General features: G+C 41.8%; 1 protein-coding gene across 1 annotated transcript in view; it reads left to right on the top strand.

Annotated features, from left to right (window-relative positions):
* The first annotated feature begins 10,152 nt into the window (after positions 1-10,152).
* The window catches only part of LOC139449811 (ATP-binding cassette sub-family C member 4-like), a 68,466-nt gene continuing 68,010 nt past the window's right edge, over positions 10,153-10,608 (top strand). The window contains exon 1 of the mRNA XM_071231348.1: positions 10,153-10,289. Within this exon, the coding sequence (XP_071087449.1) occupies positions 10,153-10,289 (137 nt within the window). The remainder of the gene's footprint in view (positions 10,290-10,608) is intronic.

Here is a 10,608-nt window from a genome sequence, read left to right as displayed (position 1 = left end):
AAGTTCGTCATTCTAGATCATATACAGTAATTTAACAGACTGTCACACTTTATGACATTGATACTCTGGTAATTTAGTCGTTTATAGTGAGTGTTTTTCTATGACATGAATTTCGTACAATTCTAAGGCATGTATACGGGGGATATGGTTACCATGACACAGTCAGTTGTGGTTCAGCAATATCCAACCTCATTAAAATCAGATCTTAGTTCTCGCTACCGCTAAACAAAGATCTGAGGACATTCCATTACGGGTCACGTCAGACCGACCTTGCGTGAACTTTGAACGACCAATGGAATGACCAACGAGAAGGCAGCTTTCTCGTGCTTTACGGCACAAACTTCAAATTGGCGACTACGCTTCGAAACATATTTTGACAAATTCTCGATTACAAATTTGAAACCTGAACAAAAAAACATTCTGGAATGGCTAATAGATGGTCTAGATTGTAAGGATTCAGTCGTTAAACCCGTAACTATCGTTCGGAATACCCCATGTTAAAGTTTTCGAGATTGCATGATTAGAAATGACATTCCGACTGTCACTTTCATAATCTGGTAAGCGACGCACTGATTGGTCGGATCTGTCGTTCTGACGTGACCCCTAAGGGGATGTCTTCAGATCTTTGTTTAGCGGTAGCGAGAACTAAGGTCTGATTTTAATGAGATTAAACAATATCACGACGTCCTGTAAGTAGTCGAGTCGGGACCAGACAAACCATGCACTCGTTAACATTATAAGCAATGTCGGATGTGACGACACACGGTCAAACATACACGTCACACATTGTACAACAACGTCGGAGTTCAACTCTTCGTCAAACATACACGTCACACATTGTACAACAACATCGGAGTTCAACTCTTCGTCAAACATACACGTCACACATTGAGTATAAGTCTCGACCCTGCACTGTCACCTTATATCAAAGTTATCACTGTTCGGAAAATAATGTTTTAAGAGAATTTATATACTGATTAATGTCTAAACTTGACGATGTCCGCCAAAAAAAATTAAGTCCTTTTTGTAATGTACTCTAACAAGCCTGGCAAGACCGTTCACGTGTTGGTGAAGGTTCAAGTCATTTATGGTTTCCTCATAATCTCTTCCTGGTGCTGCTGTTTGAGTTGGCACCGCGGTGTTGTGATGTAGGGCCAGTGTTCTTACCTCCGGGTTATCCTGTATATGATATTGGGGCGAGACCAAGAAGGAAATCAGTATCTTGTTTGCTTCCATCTGTGATCTGATCTCCGAGCGGACAGGTGTCTCTCTTATCTTGCCAATAACAAAATCTTATAATTACTACGTCTCTAGGGGTCTTGTGGTCTTGAAGTACATTTGTCAGGGATGTGTAAATACTCTGCCGGACATAAAGAAATGGTGGCTAAATATAAAACAAACAAGAAATGGTTATCCGCTGGTGACGCATTTCATACGGGTATCATAGTTTTATTTTGGACCTTAGCTTGCAGCTAGTGTCAGCTTAGCAACTTTCTGATGACGTTTTTTCGTCAAATCCAATGTTCAAGTGTGTACTTTCTTTTGCCCGGCAGTTTAGGTCGACTGCAGTTCAGTCCTAACTGGAACTAGATCCGAGACTCAACTATCAAACTTTGAGTGAGTGAGTGAGTTGGGTTTAACGCCGCTTTTAACAGTATTCCAGTTATAACACGGCGTGTCAGCTTCATGTGGGATGAAAGCCCGACGTGATGCAGGTCTCAGACGTTTACCACTTCGGTGAAACCCACGAGCACGGGTATGGTGCTGACAAACACCAAAATTTGGACACCTACCTTCATTGGGTTCCGCCAAACCATTTCCAGAACAGTTTCCGGTCGAGCCGACCTCCCTTGACAATAGGCAGGACAAACAGACATAATTTACAAACATCTAAAGCTATCACCGCAGCCCCGGTGTTCCCCCTGCCACACATCCTCGCCCCAGCACCGACTGTGGTGAGTGATTCAATCACGGACTGCAGATAAAATGCGAGAGATTGTGTGTGGGTCACAAGTGTTGATGCGTAACCACGAAAGATCCGGCATCAGGTGTCCTGCTATGCACTCTTGCTTTCGGGTAGAGCAGTGCTTATGGGCCGGGAACGCCGGATAAGTGAGTGAGTGAGTGAGTTTGGTTTAACGCCGCTTTTAACAGTATTCCAGTCATATCACGGCGTCTCAGCTTAATGTGGGAGGAAAGCCCGAAGTGATGCTTATGGGCCGGGAACGCCGGATAAGTGAGTGAATGAGTGAGTTTGGTTTAACGCCGCGTTTAACAGTATTCCAGTCATAAAGCCCGCAGTGCTGCAGGTCTCATACGTTTACCACTTCGGTGAAACCCACGAGCACGGGTATGGTGCGGTCAAGATTATTGCACTTATACAATGACGTCCATGCATGTGTGTGTGTGTGTGTGTGTGTGTGTGTGTGTGTGTGTGTGAAGCTGCTTGTACTAGTCCGGGCTGATGCCAGTTTTATAGTGCGAGCCCACTGAGATACCATGCCCCAGTTTAACATGAAAACCCCACTCAGACACAGTATACTGACTTCGAGCCGACCAGTCCTTGTTTTATGTTCTTGATGCCGAGCGCCGGGCATGTTAACAACAAGTACCATCTTAACGTATTTTGCTATGACGGCTGGGGATCGAGCCACCGACCTTTCGCTCTCGGGGTAGACGCTCTATCCACTAGACCACGGAGGCGGTCTGGAATGCAAAGTGTATCAATTACAAGATATAGATAACCGTTGATTTTACGTTTCCCGTCGTTTGTTTTCTGGGTGTTTTAGGGTCAAATCCATATACTGTAACTTCTGCCAGGGTGGGTCAGGATTAAGAATGGTCGAAAGTTTGGTTTAGCTACGAGTTGACTTTTGAACAATGCCTGCGTTTATGTTTCTAGGTTTGTCAGCATCATACCCGTGCTCGTGGGTTTCACCAAAATGGTAGACTTATAGACCTGCATCAAGTCGGTATTTCCTCCCACATCAAGATGACACGCCGTGATATAACAGGAATACTGTTCGAAGTGGTGTTAAAACTAGCGCACTCACTCAACTGAACAAATGGCGGTCAGGCAGCTTAGTGGTTTAAGCGTTCGCTCGTGATGCCGAAGACCCGGGTTCGATTCCCGACATGGGTACAAGCCCACTTCTGGTGTCCCCCGCCGTGATATTGCTGGAATATTGCTAAAAGCGGCGTAAAACCATACTCACTCACTCAACTGAACAATCCGAGTTTCGGAAGCTTAACAACAAAGTTTTTGATAGTTGATAAATAATTCTCCTTTAAATTGAAAAAAAAAGAAAAGAAAATCGGACAAAAGAGAGTACAGCCACGTTTTATGGGCTAAAATGAGGCAAACAACAAATGGCTATTCGATGGCGATGTATTTGATACGGGTATCAAAGTGGTCTTTTTTAACCTTATGTTACACTTGCGGTGTTTCGGCGTATTTTCAACATAATAACGTTCTGATAACGTTTGTAAGTTTCTGGTCAATCCAGTTTGCAAGTGTTAACGTTCTTTCGTCCGGCAGTTTTTAAATGATAAAAGTAACAAGCACAAAAAACACCGAAGTAGAAGAAAAAGCGAAAGACACTCATGATCAGATAAAAAACCCAGCAAAGACCATTTTACCAAGAAGTACAGTAAACTACGTTTATAACGAACTGTTTTTGGTCCCGGCCATTTGCTGTATATATGCTATATATATGCTTATAGCGAACTATGGTTATAACGAACTGAAATTTGTGGTCCCTTTGAGTTCGTTATAACCATAGTTTATTGTACTGCGAAAAGTTGCAATGCATTTAGTTTGGTATGCCAGTCACGTGGTTAAAAGATAAATGAATGTCTTTAAATGAACCCCCAGACACACACGCATGCACCTTCCTGAATAAAACGTGTCTTTGATTCTACAATGTCAGCGGTAAGTAGAATGATTGTGCAAAAAAGTGACCATTAAATTATTTGCTGGACACAATAACAATCAAATTAACATTTACAATGAGAGACGGGAATTTATACAAGAATTAGAGTTTTTTGTTGCCGTGTATAATGGTTTTCTTTACAAATTAAGTTAACATTTTCACAAACCGAATCCAAAGACAACATTATCACCGTCTTCGCCTTCATGCAAACATCCCGCGGCCTTGGGGTTGACGTGGGGCTTTGTCTCCTAATTTGTATTCGCGTGCGCGCGTGCATGGTGACGTCACTGGCGTCTGGGGCCTAAGATGAAGTCGCACTGTAAACTTGAGATTTGGAAAATTGCAAAGAAGGAAATCCTCCTAAACGCTGGTTTGTTTACGGGTTGGGCTTACGATAACACGACACATGCATAAGTGTTTAAATTTACATACAATTCCTTGCTTCTGAGTAAAAGTAATGTAATTGGTTAGTTATCCAGGAAATGAGAACGCAATAATGAAACGAAACCAATGCAAACAGCTAATGAAATCTGGTTCGTATAATTGGTATGGTGCTGGCATGTTAAGGATCAGTATTGGCGGTCCGGGGTCTCGAACCCATAACAGGGATCCTCTCGGATAAGTGACGAAGTGCATATTGTTCAACGCCGCTGTCATAATAGGGCAATACCATCTTCCCGAGGCAAGGGAGTTAACTGACTATAAAAGTCCAGTTTCCACCCTTGCCGAACTAGTCTGGAATTATGGACTTATACGTTGACTGGACTAACGAGTTTATGCATAGTCCACTGGGCGCCGCCATTTTGTTTGAAGCAAATGCAAGTAATATGAGAGGTGTAATCTGATTGGCCAATAGGAGGGACATAGAAGGAAATTCCAGCCTTGTTCGGCAAGGGTGGAAAGTGGACTTTTGTAGTCAGTTAACACCCTGGCCTCGGGAAGATGGGACCACACAATCTAGTGACTGAAAGCGGGAGCAATGATCAATCCTCGTACAACGAAAAGCAATCAGATTACAGCGCATGACGGACTAACCTGAGCAAATACTCGGCACTCGACACCATTTATTCACCCGGGACACAGATAATCTGTAATTCCGAGTTTCCAGTATGTTATTCTATTTCTTACTCGTTGACATTCAATGAGAGAAAAGGAAGGAAAAACGTGTGAAATGTCAACCCTACGGAGAAACCTTACTGACGGCATGTCGTTGCCCAACGATCGTCTTGTTGAACGGGGCCCTGTGCCTCAAAGTTTACAATCACGTCACAATACCCTATGACGTAATTTGTGAGGGTGTAGAACCTGTTACAACATTATTCCTTATCAATATCAATCGTCGGTTCTTGAAAACAAGTCTGAAAGCTTTGCTACATATTCTTCCATTTCCTTTCTACAGAAGGCACAATTTGTATCATGTCTCTTGATTGTAGTTGACTCAGGAGCGAAATACGTCTTAAATACAACAGCCTACAGATTGTGAGAGTATGATAGCCTTCGTAAACCATATTCAGTCACGGAATTGTTTGGTATATTGCCCATTATTCGTGACGTATGCCCATTCAGAAGCCCTATGAGTATATGGCGTTTGGGGTAGCCTAAAGGTTAAAGCGTCCGATCCCGTTAGTCGCCTCTTACGACAAGCCTAGTCTCCCTTTGCGTCAAACATGGGTTGCTGTCGCGGGTCTATTTGGCTACTACACAACGTTTTAGAAGATGTGGCGTCATCACTGAGTTTCAGTGAGCCATTCATATAATTTTCACCCCTATTCTGTCTTAAACACCCACTGAAATCTGTTTCCGCGGATAGGCTATTCGAGACTGGCTGTTCTCTGACGGTGACGTTTTATATTTTGGTGTCATAGCTATGGCCAAGTGGATACAGCTTTTTGCATTTCTGAAGATGTATTTTGCATTTCTGAAGATGTATGTTCGATTCACAATATAGGCACAATGTGCGAAGAGCCGAAATCAAGTTTCTAGAATATTACACTAATTCGAGACGCAAAATCTTTCTCACAAATTACAAAATGTTATATTATAAATTCTCAGGAAACCTCTTTCATGTTATTACAGTCTCATCTTTTATTCTATGGAGGTAGATTGATTCTTTAGGAAAGTTGCCCTATTCATAATTACCCTTAACGCGATTACCTTTAGCATAATTACAGGGGACATGGGTGGCCCAGTCGTCTAAGGCGCAATTCGCTGTGCAGAGTTGCGTCCCTTGGGCACGCCGGAAACCTGAGATCTTGGGTTCGAATCTCGGTTCAACCCGATTATGTGTCAAGGTTTGTCAGCATCATACCTGTACTGGTAGGTTCCACCAAAGTGGTAAACGCTTGAGATATGTATAATTTTTATTTTTCCACACTAAGGTGAGGTGAAATTGGGTTTAACGTCGCGTCCAAGATTATTGCACTTATATAGCGACGTGCATGAACGTGTGTGTGTGTGGCTGCTTGTACTAGTCCGGACTGATGCCGATTTATAGTGCTAGCTCACTGAGATACCATGCCGCAGTTTAACATGAATACCCCACTGAGACACAGTATACTGACTCCGAGCCGACCAGTCCTAGTTTTGGCCCCCTGATGTCAACCGCCAGACTGGGTCACAACAAGTACCATCTTTTATAACGTCTTTTGGTATGACGCGGCCGGGGAACGAACCCCGGACCTTCCGCTCTCCGGGCGGACGCTCTACCACTAGACCAAGGAGGCGGTCTTCCACATTAAGCTGACATGCCGTGGTATAACTGGATAACTGTTCAGATCACTCGCTCATCATAATTACCCTCATAACAATTGGGGCGGTCGGGTAGCCTTGTTGTTAAAGCGTTCGCTCGTCACGCCGAAGACCCGGGTTCGAATCCCCACATCGGTACAATGTGTGAAGCCCATTTCTGGTGTCCCCCGCCGTGATATTGCTGGAATATTGCTAAAAGCGGCGTAAAACCAAACTCACTCGTTCACTCATACCAATTGCTGCGAATAACCAGATATATTTAGCTCGAAACAGAAAACACGCAATTATTTGGAAATGTTCGTTGTAAATAGGGTTTATAGGATTTGTTATGGTTTGGAACAAACCAAGCAAGCTCCAAGACAGTTCAAGACATCGGTTCCAACATGGCAACATTCACGACAAGGACACACTAGCTAATTGTAACCCGTGAAGATCTAGGTTGGAATAGGTCTTCAGCAACCTGCTTATCGAAAGAGCCCACTAACGGGATCGGGTGGTCGGGCTCTGTAACTCGATTGATGCATGTCATCGCATCTCATTTGCATATATAAATGTTCATGATGTCAATCACTGGATTGTGCCGTCCACACACGATTATTTACAGACCGCCGTCATATAGCTGGAATATTGCTCAGTGCTGCGTTAAACAACAAGCACAACAACAAACAAACGGACTTGCTAATTGTAATTTGGGTAATTATTTGGGTGCTTGTTACTTATACAAATAATTGTTGTTTAATGGAAAGTCCACTAAAATATGATAAATAGTATTTAGTCCTTTGCATTACAAAATGTATGTACCTGACTTTAGGTTAGACGCATATATGGTTCTAAACTCAGCAGACATAGTTCTCTAGCGCCGTTTTGGCATTTACTCTGTGTTCCGTAATATCAATAATTAATTTATTAATATCAAAATCTCTATTTATTCAAACTTTTAAGAATGAATACGGATTATAAAGCAGAACGACGCCTCATACTTTCTACGGTTGTGATCAGTGGTCAGCAATACTACAGGCACAGACGATACAATAAATATATTTTATGGTCTCTGCTATAGGTAAAGTAACACGTTTCTAATATCTAATTGTTCGGAAGACTACACTAAAGTTTACATTAACTGTGTAAATGCAGCAAAATGCTACACAACTATAAATGGAAGAATCCTGTTTTGTTATTCAGCGGTGGGCGAGTAATTAAGCCGAAGAGGCTTTTACAGTTGAAACAGGTTAATCCCCAAACTATTTTATATAAGGTTTGGTCCGGAAAACTGCTTCACTCGTCAATTACGGAATATAGCGAAAAAGACACGGTCGCTGCATGATCAACACGTGCAGAAGTGTGCTGATTGTTAAACCAGATCGTGCAAATCAGGACTCTGCGGCTCAATAAGGTATTTTTTGTCACTATCATTGTCATATACTGTTTGATGATGGTTGCGAAGATGACAAAATGGAAAACTCACGCTTACGAAAGTTGTCAGTTGTTTGGAATATGTTATCTGGGAAGTTGCCTCCTCAAGGACTAACCATTGGTGAGTGTTGAAGCCGTTTCAGAAGATGGCGATGTTTTGTATTGGTGTCCATATTGACAGCAGACATTTCCGGGGTCACCACAAAACTTAAAAAGTTCAGGGATCTATACTTCTTTTAAGGGCTCAATGTGGATCAGATGGTTACATATTATAATGTGTGACTTGACTTCCTGTGTGTCATCAATAGTTGCTCATGATGTCGACCACTGGTTCAGCTGCCGTACACATATATTTTCAGAGAGCGCAGTAGTGGTAATATCATAACATAAATAGTCATAGGTCCAGTTTACATACCGTATTCGACGTAATAAGCGCCCAGGGCGCTCTCAAAATTAGAAATAGGGGGCTCTTATTAGAATATTATTTTGGTGGAAAAAACAGAGTTGAAAGATAAATTTCGTGGTTTATGCTGACAGCCTGAAATGTTCATATGAGACAGATATATTTTTCCAGAATTTAATTGCCCATAATTAAGGGTGCATATTACACACGAGTGCATATTATACGCGAATAAATAAGTCTTGTGTACATTGATCAATCGGAAGGGGTGCTAATTGGGACTGTTCACAAGTCAATATGTTAGTAATTATCGCAGTGGGCGCTTATTACGTCGAATATGGTATATATTAGTCCACTGGCTTGAATGGAGTCTGTCTCCCAGATCCTTGAGAATTTATTAAAAAGGAGTCCAACTCAAGTCTAGATTTATCAAGTCTGAAATTAACCATCCTGGGCTCCATTTAGATTTTATTATTTTATTTTGTAGGTACGTATTTTTAGATAAGATAGCTTTGTTTCTGTGACTATTTGTCAGGCTACCCATGTCCAGATTTGCGTTGATATGATTTCTGGTTTGGGATGTGAGGCCATGCAACTAATAATAGTAACAAACAAACCTTCTGTGACTAAATGTTTGTATGGCTTGCATGAAGCAAAACATTTTCACCCTAATCATGTTGAATTTAATTTACCATCCTTAGAATTAATCCCTGGTGTTTCACCAAAGTGGTAAATATCTAGGACATGTGTGACTATGGGTTGTCCTCCCATGACTGACACTTGATTGATGTGAAGTTCTGCTCAAAGTGATCACAAAAGAAAGTCCTCCCAGTTCACACAGATTGTTTCTAGGTTTGTCAGCACCGTACTATGCTTATGGGTTTCACCAAAGGGGGAAACGGTTTGAGATTTCGGTCTTGCCTCCTACATCAAGCTGACACGCCATGATATAACTGGAATATTGTTAAAAGCGGTGTTAAACCTCGCTCACTCACTCACTCACTCACTCACTCACTCACTCACTCACTCACTCACACAGTCACTCACTCACTCACTCATCACTCACACTCACTCACTCACTCACTCAGTCACTCACTCACACAGTCAGTCACTCACTCACACAGTCAGTCAGTCACTCACTCGCTCAATCATTCACTCACCACTTACTCACTCACTCACTCACTCTCACAGTCAGTCAGTCAGTCAGTCACTCACTCATGTAAAATAAGTTGAAATAATTGTGTTGTTAGATTGATAACCAAACATGACAATTCTTTGATGTAAAAAAATATTCAATATACAATGTTTCTAAAGGTCATAATACATGTATCCCTGTTGTATCAAAATGAAATCAGATAAGAAAAGTGCAGCTTTACAAACATTAAGGTCACCTTTTACATCAACAATTTGTCACAATTTCCTTTTCACCCAGGCAAAACTTCATAAAAGGCAGCTGAATGGCAATTTGGCTAACAAGTAAAATACCACATTGGAATTACAAGCAACACCCGAACCCATCCCATTGTAAAACGTTGCATGTCTATACAGAGACATGTGTTCTGAGAAAAAAAGACATTTCTCAGTTTGGCTAAATGCATTTTTTTGTCATTCCAGAAGTTCCCATCTGTGTGCGGAATCACTTGACATCAGGATATTGTAATGAGCCTAGTGAGGTGTCACGATGAGGTTAATGAGTGCATGGACGCCTCTCAAACAATGATGGGCAAGTCAGTATCAACCAATCAGAAACGCTGTAACATTCAAGGCCTTGGACAGGCAACAGGTCTGTCAGCATGGTGAGTGGGGTTCAAGAAGGGGGTGGGTAAAATTACAATTTTTTTCTATAAGTCTACCAGACCAACAGAATATTTGAAGAATGTGTTTGCTAAATTTATGTTATGCTCATTATTAAAGCTAGGATTGTTTGTTTGTTTGTTGTTTAACGCCACACTCAGCAATATTCCTGCTATATGACAGCGGTCTGTAAATAATTGTGTCTGGACCAGACAGTCCAGTGATTGACATCATGAGCATCTATCCACACAATTGGGATATGATGACATGCATCAACTAAGTCAGGGAGCCTGACCAACCGATCCCGTTAATCACCTCTTA

Source organism: Haliotis cracherodii, unplaced genomic scaffold, assembly GCF_022045235.1.
Source record: "Haliotis cracherodii isolate W230 unplaced genomic scaffold, xgHalCrac1.p SCAF_8, whole genome shotgun sequence".
In the NCBI taxonomy this organism is placed as follows: Eukaryota; Metazoa; Mollusca; class Gastropoda; order Lepetellida; family Haliotidae; genus Haliotis; species Haliotis cracherodii.
This window is presented reverse-complemented; position numbering and strand designations above follow the sequence as displayed.